The 21,089-nt window shown below is 41.2% G+C and overlaps 1 protein-coding gene, 1 long non-coding RNA gene and 1 other non-coding gene across 3 annotated transcripts; 1 reads left to right on the forward strand and 2 right to left on the reverse strand.

Moving 5' to 3' along the window:
- Positions 1 to 649: 649 nt before the first annotated feature.
- LOC148242272 (uncharacterized) lies at positions 650 to 5,007 on the reverse strand. The gene is made up of 3 exons (XR_015813868.1): positions 4,691 to 5,007; positions 1,058 to 1,112; positions 650 to 950 (listed from the first exon to the last, which is right to left on the reverse strand). It is a non-coding gene; the product is annotated as an uncharacterized LOC148242272 (long non-coding RNA).
- A 3,075-nt stretch (positions 5,008 to 8,082) lies between these two features.
- On the reverse strand, positions 8,083 to 8,189 carry LOC148242273 (small nucleolar RNA R71). Its single transcript, XR_015815637.1, has one exon. It is a non-coding gene; the product is annotated as a small nucleolar RNA R71 (small nucleolar RNA).
- A 5,219-nt stretch (positions 8,190 to 13,408) lies between these two features.
- Positions 13,409 to 17,421, forward strand: LOC148242274 (uncharacterized). The gene is made up of 3 exons (XM_088209853.1): positions 13,409 to 13,604; positions 14,575 to 16,178; positions 16,619 to 17,421. The coding sequence occupies exons 2-3, from the start codon at positions 14,930 to 14,932 to the stop codon at positions 17,404 to 17,406; spliced, it is 2,037 nt and encodes a 678-aa protein (XP_088065979.1). The 5' UTR covers positions 13,409 to 13,604; positions 14,575 to 14,929; the 3' UTR covers positions 17,407 to 17,421.
- The last annotated feature ends 3,668 nt before the right edge of the window (positions 17,422 to 21,089 follow it).

The following is a 21,089-nucleotide window of genomic DNA, read 5'->3' on the forward strand; positions in this document are numbered from 1 at the left end:
AAAAAATTGATTTCACTTCTCCTAAACAAACACTAATCAGGTACTTTTGCCATATAGAACACTACAAATTGAAGAGAGCCTGATCATTGTGTGTATACCATCCTCAACCTAAATGTGCCACAGCTTAATGCTCCTTCGCTTTACGAGACCCAGAGGAAAAATTAATACAGGTTAAATATTGCCGCTATGAAGATCTTACTTGGAGCTTTAAAAAAATCCCAATATCAAATGCAACAGTAAAGCACAGATGGAAACATGAAGTTTCATATCCATTCAGGACCGAACCTTTATCCTCTATTTAGATCATGATGAATGATAAAATTTTAATGTATGATTTTTTTACGCACGTCAGAATATCGTGTTTGTTTCAATTTTCAATAGTAACAAATGATATTTGACTGACAAATTTTAAGATGAATTTTTAAACTACCGAATTGATGGTATTTGACCAGCATGTTATTTGTTTCCCATTATATTCCTATCTAATTTAATTAATTCTATATTTATTCTGATAATTAAATTAGTGTGATAATATAAATAATTATTATTTAAATACAAATATAATTATATTGATAAATAATTTTTTTTTTCTTTACATACTTATTTTATAGCATTTACTATTACATATAATATGCAGGGGTAAATTAGTAATTTAGCTGAAAATACAACCATACCATTCTATCATTCAAACAAAAATATGTCATTAACATACATTAATATCCCATCATCTAAACATAAAAAAATTTTGTCATTCCAATCATGTATTATTGTCATCAAATTACTACTATTACTATACATTAATTAATCATCACTGAAATTTATCCAAACAAATCTTTAGTGGTGGAAAATGAGAAGGTTTTGAAGGTTTTGCCAAATCTCAAATGCAAATTTCACCATCATCAGCCCCAGATGCAAGTAAATTTGGTGTTATTAAATTCAAGACCATGAACCTGAAATAAAGAAAGAGGAAGGAAGTACATAATAAATACCAAATGTTCAAGAGATGAAAGACACACCGAAATAATCAATATTATTTAGTGCCAGTAGAAATACTCACAGAACCTTTATGCCTCGAAAGGTATCCAACAAGAGCATTTTCACTTGCTTGAGAACTGAAAACATCAAACTAAATTGAATTAGACCTTCAAGAGAATCACTTCCTACACATGTGCATAGAAAGAATATAAAGTTCCAAAACCATATATCACTAGTTACACCACCTAAAAGATGATGCTATAAGGATCTTCCAATCTTATACTAAAGCAAACAAACATAAAGTTACAAAACCAACTCAGAAAATAGTACTAAGAACAACGATATCTTTCAAAAAAATAAAAGTATGAATTATATTAAGAAACACCAAGGGGGTGCCTAGACCAAGTAAGAAATCTTGGGGCTCACAAGTTTCAGAGTCATTTAAGGCTAAAGAGAGAAGAAGAAAGCTTTGGGAAAGAAGGAAAATAGTGAGCTTTTGGGAAATTTGGGATTCTAAGGTTTTTATTAAGGTAGGAGCAATTGAAAAAGTAAAGAGAAAATTGAGGACACTTAAAAGAGAATTTCAAAAAGACACCAAACGAAACAGAAAGGGTAAAACACAACTTTAGTAAGAAATATTTGTATATGTATAATATTATATAAGCAGTCTCTGCATTGATAGTCGAAGAAATCGAATATTATTTTAGCAAAAAAAAAAACATTCTATTGACTATCAATTGACTACTTTTCAATTTTCAATATTGAAGTTTAAATCTATACTTAATTCATTGGTTTGTTCTCATTATATTCTATATCTATATTGAGTTATTTATAATTCTTCTAACCATAAGATTTCTCTTGGAGTTAAGAAGTGTTAGGAGAGGAAGGTGACCATATGAAGAATAGAAAAAAAAAATTGGGTTTGGAGATTATTTTATTTTTATTTTTAATATATATTTAATTTAGACATTAGTTAAAATTAATGAAAATAAATTTAACAAAAATATATTCTCTCTCAAGAGAGAGAAAGAGACAAGAAAAGGAAAAGGATAGAAGAGAGAGAAAAAGGAAAAAAAAGGAAGGAGATAAGTGTATCAAAGAGAAAAAAAGAAGAAAAAAAGAGAAAAAGGAAATAGAAGGGAGCCAACAAGGTCTAATATATTTTAATTTTTCTCTTCAAAATTGAACAAAGTTTGTGATTTAAAAATAATAAAAAAGTTTGTTTGACTAATTAATAACAAATAAATCATTAAAGTTTAAAATAAAAAATATATATAAGTTCAGGAATTGTTAATAGGTCTGTTGAAATGGGATGCATGCAGCCCAATTTTTGTTGGTCTGTTTCCATATGGGACTCAAAACGCACAGTTTCCTTAATCGGGTTTCTTCTTCAATGGAGTAGAGGTATTGTGTATTTTTTTTCATATTTTATAAAAATAGTTCATCGTTGTTACAAAACTTAGGAACTAAATATTTTTCTGGTGTATCTAAAAAAGAAGAAAGTCATTTTGTAATGGTATGATCTAAACGAACACAAAAAAAAAAAAAACCAAAGGGATTTGTTTCAGGTTGATCCAAACCCGATTAGAAAACTAAAAAAATATTCAAATAGAAACAAAAAGAAAGGGTTTGAGTGGATTGATCTGAACCTAAAAAAAAAATAGAAAACCTGATTAAGATAAAAAACAAATCAAATGTGAACACCATAAATCAAAACTCCACAGTTTTGACCGAAGCAATTTTGGATCCATCAAATCTGGATTGCCAATATCACATACACAAAACCCTATACTCGAGTGCAACCTTGGTCCCATGGTTACTTGACGAAAGTAACTATTACACTTGGGCTAGATCCATGCCACGCACTTTGAGTGTTCAAAATAAATTAGGGTTCAAAAATGAAACCCTAACTAAACCAAAAGATCCGAGTGACCTCAAACAGAAGTGTGCTCAACAAAATATCTTAGATTTTCATAGAACACCAGGCAATCAAAAGAGAGAAGCCTAATAGTGAGGAGCATCATGTTCTCACCAAAGGGAAATATAATCAGTTAATGAATTTCATTCAGCATAAACATTCATTGGTCAACATGGTCATGTCCTCCTCAGGATCCTCACAGGAACTGAGTCTAGTAAAAATTTGGGATATGTATCCATACTCTAATTTTCTATCATCAAAATCATGTGAAAACATACATGTTTTCTAGATAATTGACACTGGAGTATCCAATCACATTATTCACACACCACAATTATATACTAAAATTACATCAAACAGCATTTCCAAGGTTACATTACCTAATAATGAAAAAGCATATGTATCACATGTTGGAATGGTCATGTTAAGTGATGAAATAGTTCTCAATAATGTGTTGTGTGTGTCGTCATTTAATTTAAATTTAATTTCTGCAAGAAGGCTAACACAAGATTGTGAATATTGTGTGATTTTTTCACGAATCTATTGCATTATCTAAGACCTTGTGACCTAAAAAATGATTGAAGTGGGGGGAGTTAAGGATGGATTGTATCAGTTTAATTCCACTAAACCATTAAGAGAAACAGCCAAATCAGCCTTCACATGTGCAACCTTTTTGGGTCCCAAAGGAATGCAAGAAATTGATGTATAGCATTATAGACTAGGACATCCTTCAGAGTTCAAGTCAATTCTTCAATCAAACATAAAAACACATAATAGTAAGCCTTGTTATGTTTGCCCACTGGCTAAGATGCACAAATTTGTATTTAATGATAATAGCAGTAGAGTTTTAAAGTTTTTTTATCTAATTTATTATGATATTTGGGGGTCCTCTATGAGACATCTTATGATGGTTATAAGTAGTTCTTATCAATTCTCTATGACTATAATAGATGCACTTGGGTATATTTGATGAAAAGTAAGGTTGAGACTAGTGTGCACTTGCAATATTTTTGTACATTTGTTGAAACTCAATTCGATAGGAAGGTGAAAGTGATCAGAAGTGACAATGGAAAAGAATTTGAGATAAAGAGATTTTATGTCGAGAAAGGGATTTTGCATGAAATCTCTTGTATAGAGACACCGGGACAAAATGAAAGAATTAAAAGGAAGTATCAACATAATTTTAATACAGCCAACATTGAAATTTTAAAGTAGTCTAAACACAAGATATTGAAGTGATTTTATATCAACTATTGTTTGATGTGTCTTATTTTTATCTAATTTTAATACCTTTATTACTTAAATTTTAAATAAATTACGAGTTAAAAATTAATTTATAAGTTAAATTTTTAAGTATATTGAATTGTTGAAGAAAAGGAAAAAACAAATTGGAAAAAAAAAATGAGAAGAAGAAGAAGCCAAAAGTCCATACCATGAAGTCCAAGCCCAAATATTCAACAGCCCATCTCGACAGCCACATCAAACAAAAAAAAAAGAAAAAAAAAATTGCAGAAAGCTAAAGAGGAAAAGAAAGAAGCAGCTAAGAAATAAGAGTAAAATAAATAAAAGAAAAAAAGAGAAGCAGCAGCAAAAAAAAAAGGAGCTAAAATGGAAAGAGAGAGGCGTGCGCCAAAGGGGGATCTCTTCTCTGGCAGCTGCCTATTAAGAGGGAAGCAGCTAGTAAACAGAAAAAAAAATATATATATATAGAGATAGAGAAAGAGAGAGAGAGAGAGATGGGAAATAGAGAGAGAAAGCAGAAAATATTCCAGATTCGGTGGGGAGACAAAAACTTACAGAAGGCAGCAACTAGCGGGGAAGCAAATCTGATTACAGAACCTAAAGCAAGAAGACGAAAGTGTTGGTGTAGAAGCAGATTCGGTGCGACGCTGAACGGAAAAGGAGATAAGGGAGAAAACCTGAGAAAAAAAAAGGAATTAATCAAGTAATACATTTATTTAATTTTCAATTATTATATATTTAGGATATAATTTTTTAGAATTTTTTTATGATGAAACTCATGCTAGTATTTAAAATTTTTTGTAAATTTATTATTGATTATTATATTATTATATTTCTCTTAAATAAAATTATTGTTGTTCAATTTACCACATCTGATTAAATTTTTTTGTTAGAGTAATTAATATAATTTGTTTTTTAATTTTTAATTTTTTTTTAATTACAACTTAATAGTATTAAACTTAATTAAATTATGAGAATTAGTCAGTTTATAATTTTATTGGTGATTGATAGTTTTAGAGTAATGAGAGTGAAATTTTATTAATTAAATATATATTATTAAATGTTAATTAGACTTGACCGAGAATAATGGGAGAGCACTCTGGAACTTTGTTACTCCTTCACTTTTAGGAGCTTCATTCAGCATAGCTCAATCAAGTATCAACGCTAACAACTTTGAAATTAAACATACCATCATTTAAATGATCCAAACCTCAATTCAGTTTGAGGGTTTACCAAATGATGATCCTAATGCGTATATTTTAAATTTTTTAAAAATTTGTGATACTTTTAAATAAAATAGTGTTATGCTGTAACACTCAAATAAAAAAATAAAAATTTTATTTATTTATTTGATTTTTTATTTAACTTAATTTAATTTAATTCAATAAAAATATAAATAATAAAAATGATAAAATTGGGTAAAAATATTATTTGAACTTAATTGAAATTGATTTTGGGAAAAATGGGTGAAAACTTAGATTCTGTGGGTGTTTTTGAAAAGAAAATCGGAAACCGGAGGTCAAAACGCAATTTAGAAAAGTTGTGCCACGTCAGCACCACGTCAGCAGCCACGCCAGCGGCCCGGTCAGCAGCCCCGGCCAACCAGAACGCGCCGCGTGGCAAGGCAACGCTGACCAGGGAACGGGCCACGTGGGCGATCCGCGTGCGCGCGATCGGACGGCCCAAATTCCTTCCCGCGCACACGGACGGCTTAGATCAAATGTGCGCACGGACGACCCATATTCAAACAGGCACGGACGGCCCAGATTGCATCGCGATGAACGGTCCAGATTTAATCCCAATTAAATCGCGATCGGCCGGTCCAGATTCAATCTTGATGGACGGTTAAGATTAAAAGGCAAAGGGTATAAATACCCCCACCCACACCTGACCAAAGAAACTCTAGCCGCCAGTGCTCGTCGGAGAAGAAGAACCAGACGCCGGAGGAGCCGGCCGCCGCCACCCGCCGCCGCATCGGGGAAGTTTCCGACCGCTGATCAAGGTAATTTTTCTCCCCCTTGCTCGTTTTTCGACGCTGAGTCCGCCTATGGCCAAACCGGAGCCAAACCACCGGCCAAACGGCCGGAAAACCCAGCCGAAACCCAGCGGCGCCGCCGCGCCCCTTCTCGGTTTTTGCCTCCAATGAGGCCCTTCCCGGCCTCCGTTTGATGTAAATTTTATACCACTATGATCACTGTTCTTTTCTCTACAGGTTGATCGGAGCCAAACATCAAAACGCGACTCACGTCGGAGGAGTCGCCGCACCCGAGAACACCGCCGCTGGTAAGTTTCGGTTTTCGTGATTTTTCGGCCCAACGAGGGCCCTAGGGTTGTTCTATCGCGGGGACCGATGCAAGCGTGGCCGAATTCGGCCGAAAATAGCCAACTCGAGGCGAATCGCCGCCGCTTCGCCGGAGCACGGCGGAGCCGCCGTGCCGGAATTGCGATATTGGCCGAAAGGGGCCCTAGGTCTAATTTGGGATTTTTTGGGACACGTGCAGGTACCAGTAGTGCGTTTCAGTTCCCCGAGAAAAAAATTATGGAAAATTAGGGACAGCGTGTAGGCGCACTGTAGAGCCGTATTCAGACCCCGAAACAAGTAAGGACCCCTCACCCTATTTCCTATCACGGTATTAAAGCTAAATAAATAATTAAACTGTACTGTGTGATTTTATAAATGTATAATTGATTAAGGTTGTCAATGGAGCCCGAGTCTGATACAGTGTTGGTCCGTTATTGTCTGATTTAATTTCCAGCATTAAATGCAGCATGATGTTTGATGTAATTATATTATGGTCTCGTATGCATGAATCATGGTTTCTTTTATTTTGGTTGGTATTATGCTTAACCCGATACTGTGTTGTCTTGTTTGGTGTCGATGACTAGTTTACATATTTGTGTATGACTGGATGATTGAGACCAAGAAAAATGGCAAAAAAGTTATGTGAATTGATAAGTGGAAAATGTGGACAACCTGACTAGATATCTTGGGAGATGGTGGACGGACCGGGTCCGTAGGGAACCCTACCGGGAATGGGGTCACTCATACCGGACGGGGTATGGAGACCTTATGTGTTTTGGCGCCCATACCGGACGGGGTATGGGGACGGCCCGTTTCACCCTCATACCGGACGGGGTATGGGGACGGCCCGTTTCACCCTCATACCGGACGGGGTAGGGGGACGGCCCTGGAATCAGGTTATAAATGATAAGGGTTCACGGGTAGCGGGACCCCTATGGATCCCCATGGATACTAGTAGGCTGGTAAATGAGGTAAATGTGTTGTTTAATTATTGAAATGCAAAGGTGTGGTAAGTATTATGTTATACAGTTCATATGATTTCATGATGATGATAATGTTATTGCTTTCATATGTTGTTTTATGGATCTCACCGAGGTAGTGGACAGTAAAGGTTTTTATGTTAATAAATGAGTTTATTATAAATTATGCTCAATTGGTCTTTTTTGTGTTTTCTACCCACCTTTACCTCCGTGGCAGTGAGATAGTGTGATGTCTTTACTGGACTGGTGTAGCTCATTCCATATTTAACCTTTTCAGATCAGGAAGACATTGTTCCCGAGCCCGTTCTGTAGGAAGACGGCGAAGGGGACGCCTAAAGACTCCGTAGTTATATTTATAGTTCTTATTTTCGAGTATCTCTTTTAGTTAGTTTATTCTTTTATATTTTGAGCACGTTTTTCGTTTTTGTGTAAGGGATGTTAATCAAAATTTTTATTACGCTTCCGCATTTGACATTTTTAATACACATATTTCATTCTAAATTTCCGGGGCCGTTACATATGCAATTATACTTAAACTTTTTCATTTTTCTTTAAGAGATAAAGCTAAGAATTGGTTGCATTCTCTTCCTGCAGCTACAGTCACTACATGGGAAAACTTAGCTTAAATATTTTTAACTAAATTTTTCCCAAAAATCAAGATAGCAAAGATGAAAAATGATGTCACAAGTTTCTATCAAATAGATGGAGAGACTTTATATGAGGCATGAGAACGATTTAAGGAGCTGATTAGAAGATGTCCTCATCATGGGTTGTCGAAGTGGTTGCTGGTCCAAATCTTTTACAACGGATTGAGCCAACAAACCAGGATCACAATCAATGCAGTTGTTGAAGGTGCTTTAATGTGGAACTCTACGGATGATGCTTATGAGCTATTCGAAGAGATGGCCATGAACAACTATCAATGACCAACAGAAAGACTTCAACCTAAGAAAAACCTTAGAATATATGAGATTGATACTTTAACTGCTCTTAATGAAAAAATGATTATTCATTTAAGAAAATTGATCAAAAGAGTGTTAATGTTGTTAATTCTCATGTGCAGGATTTATTTGAAGATCATTTTCAAGGAGATGAAGTAGAGCAAATAAGTTTTGTAGCTAGGTAGGGTAGGCCACCATACAATCCATACTCCAATACATATAATTCTGGGATGAGAAATCATCCAAATCTTTCATTGAGGAATCATCAGAATGTGGTCGGGCTTCCCCTAAGATTTCAGTCTCAAGAAAAGAAGCCCTCACTTGAAGATATGATTGTACTCATTCACAAGAACACAACGGAGTTTACAATAAAGACTGAAGCAGTCATTCACAATCAACAACTAATGTTACAAAACTAGCAAGCGTTCATCAAGAACTTGGAGATCCAGATGGGTCAATTAACAAGCATGATTAATGGAAGAACTCAAAGTACCCGACCAAGTAACACAGACAAATCCAAAAGAACAGGTTATGGCGATCACCTTGAAAAACAGAAAACAGTTGACAGATATAATAAATGATGAAACAGCCACAGAGAAAATGGTTAAAAAGGAAAAGGTGGAGTAAGAAGAGGAAAAGAAGAAAGTTGTGTTCAAACCCTATGTGCCACCCGTTCCATTTCCACAATGCCTCAAAAGCATAATGAAGATAAGAATTTCCTTAAATTTATTGATATATTTGAGAAACTTCATATTAATATTCCTTTTATAAATAGTCTTAAGGAGATTATAATAAAGAAGAGTAGTTTATAAGATCACAAGACTATTAGGCTCACCGAAGAGTGCAGTGCCATCACTCAGAATAAGTTGATGCCTAAAGTGAAAGATCCAGGGAGTTTTACTGTACCATGCAATATTGGTAATTCTTATTTTAAAAATGCTTTTTGTGATCTTAGTGCTTGTATTAAATTAACGTCTTATTTTATGTTTAAAAAGGCAGGTATCTGTGAGGTGAAGCCCACAATAATATCATTGTAATTGGCGGATGAATAAGTGAGATACATCTTGGGAATAGTAGAGGATGTGCTAGTAAAGGTGGAGAACTTCTCTGTTGACTTCATAGTGCTAAACATGGAAGTTGATAGAGAAGTTCCACTCATACTTGGGAGATCCTTTCTCATAACATACAGAGCATTAATCGATGTGTAGGATGGTAAGTTAACATTGAGAGTTAGGGACGAACATATAACTTTTAACATTCTTCATGCCTCAAAATTTTCTTTGGACACTGATGAATGTTTTAATACTGATATAATTAATGAAGATGTGTACAAAAAGCTCACCAAGCTAGAAGAAGACATTGATGTTAAGGAAACAGCCAAATCAAATATAGAGGATAAACAATAAGAGGATGAGGCAAGACAAGAAAAATTAAGAAAAGGTATGCATATTTAGAAGGGGATTTCAAAACATCAAGATTGACCCTAACTCCATTTAAATCATTTCCTGCAAAGTCAAGCTAACTGTAACACCCTGCCTATCGCTCTGCTAAAATGATTTGAAAACTCTATTTATTTAGGCCTTTAACCGCCTTAAATTTAAATTAATTTATGTTGTTCTCGAGATCTGTAATTTTAATCTACTTTCATTTTAATTATTTAGTTATTTTATTATTATTTTTTATTTTATTTTATTTCAAAAGAAAAATTAAGAAAAAAATCAAAAAACGGTGAAACAGGAGGAAATCTACTCACGGAAAAAATTCCATGAGAAAACGGTTGCTTGTGTAGGTGCTAGGCATTGTGCGCACGTGCACATGCGCGAACAGTGGCCACTGGGTGTGCGCACAGAGCGCACGTGCCATCCGTACGCTAGCGCACATGTTCTCTCCGCACGCACGCATGCACAGGACATGCATACGACGCGCACGGCGCAGAGTCAGGACCCGTGTGCATGTCCTGTCGTCCACAGGCGGGTCATCTGTGCGTCAATTCGCGCATGGACTAGTGTCGTACACTATGCGCATGTCGTCCGTGTAGCAGGCCTGCGCACACAGGTTAGCTTGCAGTGCATCAGCCGGGCTCTGCCACCTCGAGCAGTGCTCCGCCGTTGCCTTATGCAGCGCACCGCCGCCGCCGGTGGAGGAAATTTTTCTCCCTCATTTTTTGTGCCAAGAATATTTTTCTCTTCTTTCTTCATTGAATTTTTTCACTTGATGTGAATCCAACGGTTCTGAAATTCTATAAATTGCCCTCCCCCTTCCTTTCCTCTCCACACTCCCATTTCTTCCATTTTACAAAAGTTTAGAGAGAGAGATAGTAAATTAGTGAGAGAAGAAGAGAAAGAAAGAAAACAGGTGAAAAACAAAACATCGAGATTTTGGTAAGGAATCTAATATTACTTTCAACGTCTTAAGGAGTATTTTTAGACAAACAAATTTAATATGATAATTATTTTGCCTGCTTTGCATGCTTTTGTATTCAAATGAGTCGAATTGTTCTAATTTTCAAGCATACTGTGTAATTTACTAAGACTTGATGAATTTTCATGTAATAAATATAATATGTAGTCTATGATAATAAAATTAAAATAAAAGAAAATGAAAAAGAAAAAAGTAGAATGAAGCCTGTGTGATCCAAAGTGTATCTGTATTGATATTCATATTGCATCAAGTGTCTCGTTGGACTTTTTATCTCTGAGGGATATCTGTTCCCCTTACGTTTCGGAGTATTTGTTTCTTCCTTCCCTATTTGATCTGAAAAGACATAAGAGAACCGCTCCCAGTGGATGACGGCGTGCCTTTTTACGGGAATGGTATCGTACTATCTATAGGAATCACCTGTGGCTAAGTAATATCGTAACTATAGACTATCTGTTAGGACCATTATGGTTAGTACGGCTGTGGTCATAGATCGTACAATGGTTTGGCCAGCCAGAAGTGGGCCTGAGTAAATTATCATATCTGTATCTGATCTGTTATTCCACTTGGGTAGTTGGAAATATGTATCTGTATCTGCATCTGCCCTCAGATATGGAAGTTTGTAATGACTTCGCGAAACATAACATTAAAAATCTGTGCATTTCATGATTTATTTGATTTTCTTAATTATTTAGCATGATATAGGTATATTTGATTTTCTGTGCTAACGTACTATTTTGATATTCAAATAAATAATTTTTTTCAATTGTGAGTTATGTAAACGAGGAAGCTGAACAGTAAGAAAAATAATAAACTTTTGAAATCTTACGATGCTAATTTAATACTATTTTTCTTACTGAGCATATGGAATTCACTCTTTCCATCTACTCCCCTCCTCCTCCCAGATGAGGAAGAAAATGAGGAACCGTAGGCAGACCTACCCTTAAAAGTCTATGAGAATCTTGCGAATCCACAAGTCTGAGTGCATGTCTGTTTCTGCACTTTGATGAGTTCTAGTAGTATAGTGAAAGAAGTGGCCTTAATATTTTGTATTTGTAGCCACTTCTGGCCTCACTGATGTATGTATTTGGAACATTATATATATATATATATATTTGTAAGAAATTTGTAAAGGTTTAATTCTATTGCATAAATATTATTATGCACTCGTTATTCTTAATCTGTATCTGATGCCCATTTGCCTTAATTGACACCTAGGATGTCATAGGTGGTATCATAGCATAATATTGCGGAACAGATCCCTTCTATTGAGGCCTACGATAGATAAGCTGTTTAGAGTTCCTAGAAAAGATAAATGTCCTGCATTCAAAGATTAAACCTCCGACTCGTGTCTTTTTTTCTTTTGTAAGAATGATGTGGGGAAGACCATTTGTAGAACGTACTGAACAACTTGAAGCCCCAGATCATCTGACCAGGGCTGAATTTGTAAAACTTTTTCAAGTTTTCAAAGATTAACTGCAGCCATAGGACAAAACAAGGCCAACCCTTGTCCACCCCTTGCCCCTGAGTTTTAAAACACAGATCAATCTATCTCCCATAATATAACAGAGTTTAGGAAACTTAACCTCCCACACTTTGAAGGTGGTCGTGATCCTTTAGTAGCTGAAGCATGGATCCTACAAATAGAAAAGCTCTTTTCTGTACTAGACCTGACCAAAGAATAAAAAGTCCCTCTTACAGCCTTTATATTAAACGGTGAAGCCGAACCCTTGTGGCAACTTAAGAAAGAAGTCCTGCCTATCCCTACTACTTAGAAAGTTTTCATGGATGCTTTCTTTGATAACTTTTTTCCTGCTTATTGTAGCACCCGGAAAGGAGGAAAAAAAAAAAAAAAAAAAAAAAAGGGGGGGGCCACGTCAGCAGCCACGTCAGCAGGCCCGGTCAGCAGTCCCGGCCAACCGGGGCCTGCCACGTGGCAAGACCGCGTCACTCCGAAAGGAGCCACGTTGGCGATCCGCGTGGGTGCGATCCGACGGCCCAGATCAATTGCGCGATCGGACGGCCCAGATTCAATCAAAAACGAACGGCCCAGATTAAAACGAAATGAACGGCTGTGATCAAAAGGCAAGGGGTTATAAATAGAACCCCCACACCAGACCACAAACCCTAGCTGCCCGCCGCTCGCCGGAGAAGACGAACCAGAGGCCGACCGCCGCCACCCGTCGCCGCACCGGGGAAATTTTCGACCGTCGATCGAGGTAAATTTCATACCCCCGACTCGTTTTTCTCCGCTGATTCCTCCTATGGCCAAATTGAGGCCGAAATCCCGGCCAAACGGCCGGAATACGCGGCCGAAACCCAGCGGCGCCGCCGCGCCCCTCTCGGTTTTTGCCTCCGACGAGGTCCTTCCCGGCCTCCGTTCGATGCAATTTTTATATCACCGTGATCACCATTCTTTTCTCTACAGGTTGACAGAAGCCGAATCACCAAAACACGAACCTCACCGGAGAGCCGCCGTACCCGAGAGCGCCGCCGCCGGTAAGCTCCGCTTTTCCGTGATTTTTGGCCCCCCGAGGGCCCTAGGGTTGTTTTCTGACAAGGACCAATGCGAGTGTGGCCCAATTCGGCCGAAAACAGCCAACCCGAGGCGACTCGCCGCAGCCAGCGGCGGCGCCGTCGCCGGAGCACGGCGGAGCCGCCGTGCCGGAGTTGCGATTTGGTCCGAAAGGGGCCCTGGGCCTAATTTGGATTTTTTTTGGAACACGTGCAGGTACTGTTAGTGTGTTTCAGTTCCCCGGGAAAAATTCAGGGAAAATTAGGGACGGCCTGCAGGCGCACTGTGAATCGTATTCGGATCCCGAAAACAAGTAAGGACCCCTCACCCTATTTCCTATCACGGTATTAAAGTTCAAAATGATAAAACGGTATTTCTTGAATTAACGAATGTGTGAAATTGCTTAAGGTGGCTAATGGAGCCCGAGTCTAGTGTGATTGGTGATTTACTGTTATTTAGCCTGTTTACAGCTTTAAATGCAAAATGAGGTTTGATGTGTTCATTTTACAAATTTGTGTGCAAATACTACGTTTTTATTAATCATGGGTTGAATGACTAAAAAACTGATACTGTATGTTGTCTGTTCGGCATGAATTACTGTTTTGCTTGTTTGTATGTGAATTGATGATGCTGACTGAGGAAAAGGAAAATGAAAGATTGTGTAGACTGATAATTGTATTATGAGGGTCAGCCTAACTAGATATCCTGGGAGATGGTGGACGGACCAGGTCCGTAGGGAACCCTACCGGGATTGTGGTCTCACATGCCGGACGGGGTATGGAGATCTTATGGTTTTGGCGCCCATACCGGACGGGGTATGGGGACGGCCCGTTTCACCCTCATACCGGACGGGGTATTGAGGTTCATGGTTTTGGCGCCCATACCGGACGGGGTATGGGGACGGCCCTGGAAACTGATTATGAATGTTAAAGGTTAACGGGTAGCGGAACCCCTATGGACCCCCACGGATACTAGTAGGCTGGTAAATGAGAAAAAGATATGTTGTACAATGATTGAATTACAAGAGGCGTGATAAGTGTTATGTTTTACAGCTTATATTATTCCATGATTATGATAATGTTATTATTTTTCTTATATTGTTTTCATAAATTCCACCGAGGTAAGTGGATGGTAAAGGTTTTCATGTTAATAAACGAGTTTATTGTAAATTATGCTCCATTGGTCTTTTTGTGTTTTTCTACCCACCTTTACCTCCGTGACGGTGAGATATCGTGATGTTCTTACTGGGCTAGTGTAGATCACTCCTTATTTAACCATTTCAGATCAGGAAGACATGGTTCCCGAGCCCGTTCCGCAGGAGGACGACGAAGGGGATGCCTAGAGACTCTGTAGTCATACTCATAGTTTTATTTTCGAGTTTCTCTCTTAGTTAGTTTAATCTTTTATATTTTAAGTACGTTTTTGGTTTTTCGTGTAAGGGATGTTAACTGAAATTTTGATCTCGCTTCCGTATTTGATATATTTAAACATTCATTTCATTTTAATATTTCCGGGGTCGTTACAGTTGGTATCAGAGCCGCATTTCCTCGGACCCATCCCTTACACTATAGTCCTTTAAAGAAATACTCACCGATTGGTCGTTACTCAACCATTCCTTGTAAATGCAGGTACACAGAAATGAGGAGAGGAAGGCCCCCACTAAACCGAGCGGCCCAAGATAATTCGCTTCGGGAGGATTTGGACAGATTATATGAGATGGTGGAAGCTCTCGTAGCTGCCCAGCGAAGGCAAGAGGAGAGAAGGGAGTTACCCGGACCTCCTCCGCTAGCGCAGGTTGAGCCCCCGTTACAGCAGGCTGATCCCGAGCCACCCCGGCAGGAGCCTGTTCCTCCACAGTACCACCCGGCACCACAGCCGCGGTACGACCCGGTACCACAGCCACAGTACCAACAGGTACCGCCACAGCACATTCCAGTGCCCCCACCCCATCAGCAGGCACCACCACAGGGTCCCCCAGTTCACCCTCAGCTGGCCCCAGTCCCTCTACCTCGGGACCCCGCTCCCTCCTTGATCGACCCCGGCTTCATAGAGAGGTACAGGAGACTGAACCCTTCTACTTTTTCAGGGGGATCCTCTTTTGAAGAGGCCCAATACTGGCTGGCGGAGACTGAGAGAGCCTTTGAGACCTTGGGAGTAATTCCTGAGCAGAGGGCTGCCATTGCCTCCTACATGCTGGTAGGGGAAGCAGTACGCTGGTGGGAGCTCAAGCGGGCCACCCTGCCTGTACCAGTTACTTGGGAGCAGTTCCTAGCGGCCTTCCATGCGGAGTATCTCCCTAAACACATCCAACATTTAAAGGAAATGGAATTTGCTCAGTTGGTCCAGGGTAATATGACAGTGTCGGAGTATGCCCGCAAGTTCCTGGTGCTGGGCCGACATGCCCCGGAGACATTGTTGGATGAGGGCCGAAAGGCCAGGAAATTCCAGTGGGGTCTCCGCCCGGCGATCAGACAGCACTTGTTGGTGATGGAGCTCGAGACATATTCGGCAGTCCTGGCAAAGGCGCAGATCATAGAAAGGAGCTTCGACACCCGCCCTCAGCTAACGGGAAGTTCCCGACCTTCAGCCCCGCTCCGCAGGCCAGCGCCTACCATGCCTGTCCAACCCAGTAAGAGACCCAGGCCTGCCGTTCAGGGCCCTCCTCAGGCTATGGGGGCAGCTCGTGGGAAGACCTGCCAGTACTGCGGCAGGGATCATGGGGACCGACCCTGCTACCGCCTCAACAACACCTGTCGCATATGCGGCAGTGCCCAGCACTATGCGAGGGAGTGCCCTAGGAACCAGAATCAAGGGAGGCCTCCAATCCAGGGCAGAGTTTACAACCTTACCCAGAAGGATGCCGATGCAGACCCGGACGTGGTACATGGTATGTATACTATCTCTGGCCACATTGCTCATATTTTGTTTGATACTGGTGCATCACATTCTTTTATTTCACATGTTCTTGCTTCCAAAATTTGTGTATCACCTGATAGACTTGATTCATTATTGTTTGTATCTACCGCTGGGGGGGAGACATTACTAGGAGAGGTTGTCTACAGGGCATGTGCCGTGGAGATAGCAGATAAGAAATTGAGGGTAGACCTGATAGGGTTAGACACAGGGGATTTTGATGTAATCCTAGGAATGGATTGGCTGGCGGCGTATCACGCCACCATAGACTGCTTTAATAAAAAGATTGTATTTAATCCTCCCAACGAGGAGCCATTTACAAGTTAATAAAATTATTCGGTACTGATTCTCCCTAATGACAAATTCTTTTCTTCTTAATTCCCAATGCGTTGATATTGTATTTTCCCTAACTAGGTAAACCCAAGAAGGAAGTTTGTATCCAAGAGATTCCAGTAGTCCGAGACTTTCCAGACGTATTTCTGGATGAATTGCCCGGTCTACCAGGGGACAGAGAGGTCGAGTTCACTATAGACTTACAGCCAGGAACCCAACCCATCTCGGTAGCTCCTTACCGAATGAGCCGTATCGAGATGGAAGAGCTAAGGAAACAAATCACTGAGCTACAAAACAGTGGCTTCATTAGACACAGCATTTCTCCATGGGGTGCCGGGGTTACTTTTGCAAAGAAAGGAGATGGAACGTTGAGACTGTGTATTGATTATAGAAGGATAAACAAGGTAACAATTAAAAACAAGTACCCTCTCCCCCGGATTGATGACCTTTTCGATCAGTTGCAGGGTGCACAGGTCTTTTCTAAAATAGATCTACGATCAGGTTACCATCAGGTGAAAGTGAGAGCTGAAGACATCCCCAAGACGGCATTCCGAACCAGGTACGGACACTATGAGTTCCTGGTTATGCCGTTTGGGCTAACCAACGCCCCGGCCATCTTTATGGATCTAATGAACAGAATCTTCAGAGAGTTTTTGGATAAATTTGTCATCGTGTTCATCGATGATATCTTAGTCTACTCAAAAAGTAGAGAAGAACATGCTCATCATCTTGCCCAAGTCCTCCAGGTACTCAGGGAAAAGAAGTTGTATGCAAAGTTGAGCAAGTGTGGATTTTGGCTCGAGCAAACCGCCTTTCCTAGGACATGTTATATCGAAGGAAGGGGTGTCGGTGAACCCCGAAAAGGTTGAAGCGGTACTTGGTTGGGAAAGGCTGACAACAATTAAGAAAATTCGCAGTTTCCTAGGGATGGCGGGTTATTACCGCCGGTTTGTCAAAGGGTTCTCCAGTCTAGCAGCCCCTCTAACCCGACTCACAAAGAAGAATGCAAAGTTTGATTGGAATGAGAACTGCGAAAGGAGTTTTTCAGAATTGAAGAAGCGACTGACTACTGCACCCGTGCTGGCTCTACCGAGTGGATCAGGAGGGTATACAGTTTATAGTGATGCCTCCTATCTGGGCCTGGGTTGTGTCCTGATGCAGCATGGAAAGGTTATAGCATATGGGTCTAGACAGCTAAAGAATCATGAGAAGAACTATCCTACCCATGACTTGGAGCTTGCCGCAATCATACACGCCTTGAAAATCTAGCGCCATTATTTGTATGGAGAGACCTTTCAGATCTACACCGATCATAAGAGCTTGAAGCACATCTTCACTCAGAGGGATCTCAACATGCGTCAGAGAAGGTGGATGGAACTCCTCAAGGACTATGATTGTGACATCCTATACCATCCAGGTAAGGGCAACGTAGTAGCCGATGCCCTCAGTAGGAAGAGTGCAGGCACCCTAGCCCATCTGATGGTTTCGGAATGCAGGTCCATTGGGGCTACGCAGCAGGTTCGACTGCAAGATCTGAAGAGGGCCACATGTTTGAGCCACCTAGCAGTCCAACCCGAGTTAATCCAAAGAATAAAGGAAGCCCAGTCAATCAACCCCGCCCTAGTAAACCGCAAGAAGGATGCAGAACAGGGAGTGAACTCAGAATTTTAGATCTCTGCCGACGGATTGATTCGTTTCAAGGACAGAATGTGTGTCCCAGACGACAATGAATTAAAAAGAGACATCATGACAGAGTCCCATAGTTCAAGGTTCGCCATGCATCCAGGAAGTACAAAAATGTACCAAACTATGCGACCCCGATTCTGGTGGAATGGGATGAAGAGAGATATAGCCGACTTTGTATCTAAGTGCTTGGTATGTCAGCAGGTTAAAGCAGAACATCAACGCCCAGGGGGGTTGCTTCAGCCTTTACCGATTCCAGAATGGAAGTGGGAACACATCACCATGGACTTCGTATCGGGACTACCCAAGGCACGATCGGGACACGATGCCATATGGGTAATTGTTGACCGACTCACTAAGTCTTCCCACTTCCTGGCCATCAGAATGACTGATTCGTTGGACAAGTTGGCAAGAATGTATGTCCGGGAAATAGTCAGACTGCATGGGGTCCCAGTAACAGTGGTGTCCGACAGGGATCCCAGATTCACTTCTCGGTTCTGGAATAGTTTCCTGCAAGCTATGGGAACAAAGCTGTCCCTTAGTATTGCCTTCCACCCCCAAACCGATGGACAATCAGAGAGGACAATCCGTACGCTGGAGGATATGCTCCGAGCTTGTGTCCTTGACTCCGGAGGCCATTGGGACGACCATCTATCCCTGATAGAGTTTGCCTACAACAACAGTTACCAAGCAAGCATCGGCATGGCCCCATACGAGGCGCTATACGGGCGTCCGTGCAGGTCACCGATTTGTTGGGAGGAAGTGGGCGATAGAAGATTGTTTGGCCCGGATTTGGTGGAAGAAACCACGTCCAAGATAGTTAAGATCAAGAAGAACATCCAGACAGCTCAGAGTAGGCAGAAGAGCTATGCTGATACCCGGAGGAGAGACCTGGCCTTTGAGAAAGGTGACCGGGTGTTTCTTAAAGTCACCCCCTTCAAGGGAATTAGTAGGTTCGGCAGAAGGGGAAAATTAAACCCCAGATACATTGGACCCTTTGAAATCTTAGACAAGATTGGTACCACTGCCTACAGACTTGCACTGCCCCCTGAGCTCTCCCGGGTTCACAATGTGTTTCATGTATCTATGCTGCGCAAGTACAATCCGGACCCTTCTCATGTCATGGCTCATGAACCGCTTTCACTCCGAGAGGACTTGTCTTATGAAGAAGTACCGGTCAGTATCACGGACCGAGAAAGCAGAATACTCCGTAACCGGGAAATATCATTTGTAAAAGTCTTGTGGCAGAACCACACGCCTAGGGAGGCGACTTGGGAGCTGGAATCAGAATTTAGGACCCAATATCCTCATCTGTTTGATCAAGAGTAATGAGGCAAATTTGGGGACCAAATTTCTTTATGGGGGGGAGAGTTGTACCACCCGGAAAGGAGGAAAAAAATAAAAAAAAAAGGGGGGGGGCCACGTCAGCAGCCACGTCAGCAGGCCCGGTCAGCAGTCCCGGCCAACCGGGGCCTGCCACGTGGCAAGACCGCGTCACTCCGAAAGGAGCCACGTTGGCGATCCGCGTGGGTGCGATCCGACGGCCCAGATCAATCGCGCGATCGGACGGCCCAGATTCAATCAAAAACGAACGGCCCAGATTAAAACGAAATGAACGGCTGTGATCAAAAGGCAAGGGGTTATAAATAGAACCCCCACACCAGACCACAAACCCTAGCCGCCCGCCGCTCGCCAGAGATGACGAACCAGAGGCCGACCGCCGCCACCCGCCGCCGCACCGGGGAAATTTCCGACCGCCGATCGAGGTAAATTTCATACCCCCGACTCGTTTTTCTCCGCTGATTCCTCCTATGGCCAAATTGAGGCCGAAATCCCGGCCAAACGGCCGGAATACGCGGCCGAAACCCAGCGGCGCCGCCGCGCCCCTCTCGGTTTTTGCCTCCGACGAGGTCCTTCCCAGCCTCCGTTCGATGTAATTTTTATATCACCGTGATCACCATTCTTTTCTCTACAGGTTGACCGAAGCCGAATCACCAAAACACGAACCTCGCCGGAGAGCCGCCGTACCCGAGAGCGCCGCCGCCGGTAAGCTCCGCTTTTCCGTGATTTTTGGCCCCCCGAGGGCCCTAGGGTTGTTTTCTGACAAGGACCAATGCGAGTGTGGCCGAATTCGGCCGAAAACGGCCGAAAATAGCCAACCCGAGGTGACTCGCCGCCGCCAGCGGCGGCGCCGTCGCCGGAGCACGGCGGAGCCACCGTGCCGGAGTTGCGATTTGGTCCGAAAGGGGCCCTGGGCCTAATTTGGATTTTTTTTGGAACACGTGCAGGTACTGTTAGTGTGTTTCAGTTCCCCGGGAAAAATTCAGGGAAAATTAGGGACGGCCTGCAGGCGCACTGTGAATCGTATTCGGATCCCGAAAACAAGTAAGGACCCCTCACCCTATTTCCTATCACGGTATTAAAGTTCAAAATGATAAAACGGTATTTCTTGAATTAACGAATGTGTGAAATTGCTTAAGGTGGCTAATGGAGCCCGAGTCTAGTGTGATTGGTGATTTACTGTTATTTAGCCTGTTTACAGCTTTAAATGCAAAATGAGGTTTGATGTGTTCATTTTACAAATTTGTGTGCAAATACTACGTTTTTATTAATCATGGGTTGAATGACTAAAAAACTGATACTGTATGTTGTCTGTTCGGCATGAATTACTGTTTTGCTTGTTTGTATGTGAATTGATGATGCTGACTGAGGAAAAGGAAAATGAAAGATTGTGTAGACTGATAATTGTATTATGAGGGTCAGCCTAACTAGATATCCTGGGAGATGGTGGACGGACCAGGTCCGTAGGGAACCCTACCGGGATTGTGGTCTCACATGCCGGACGGGGTATGGAGATCTTATGGTTTTG

Source organism: Carica papaya, chromosome 8 (assembly GCF_054855325.1).
Source record: "Carica papaya isolate Zhongbai chromosome 8, ASM5485532v1, whole genome shotgun sequence".
Lineage (NCBI taxonomy): Eukaryota > Viridiplantae > Streptophyta > Magnoliopsida > Brassicales > Caricaceae > Carica > Carica papaya.

Bases quoted from the DNA above. Each gene is read 5' to 3' on its own strand.
- LOC148242274 (XM_088209853.1), top strand. From the start codon at position 14,930: ATGAGGAGAGGAAGGCCCCCACTAAACCGAGCGGCCCAAGATAATTCG. The intron at 16,179-16,618 runs GTATGTATACTA...TTCCCTAACTAG, and splicing joins AGACCCGGACGTGGTACATG to GTAAACCCAAGAAGGAAGTT.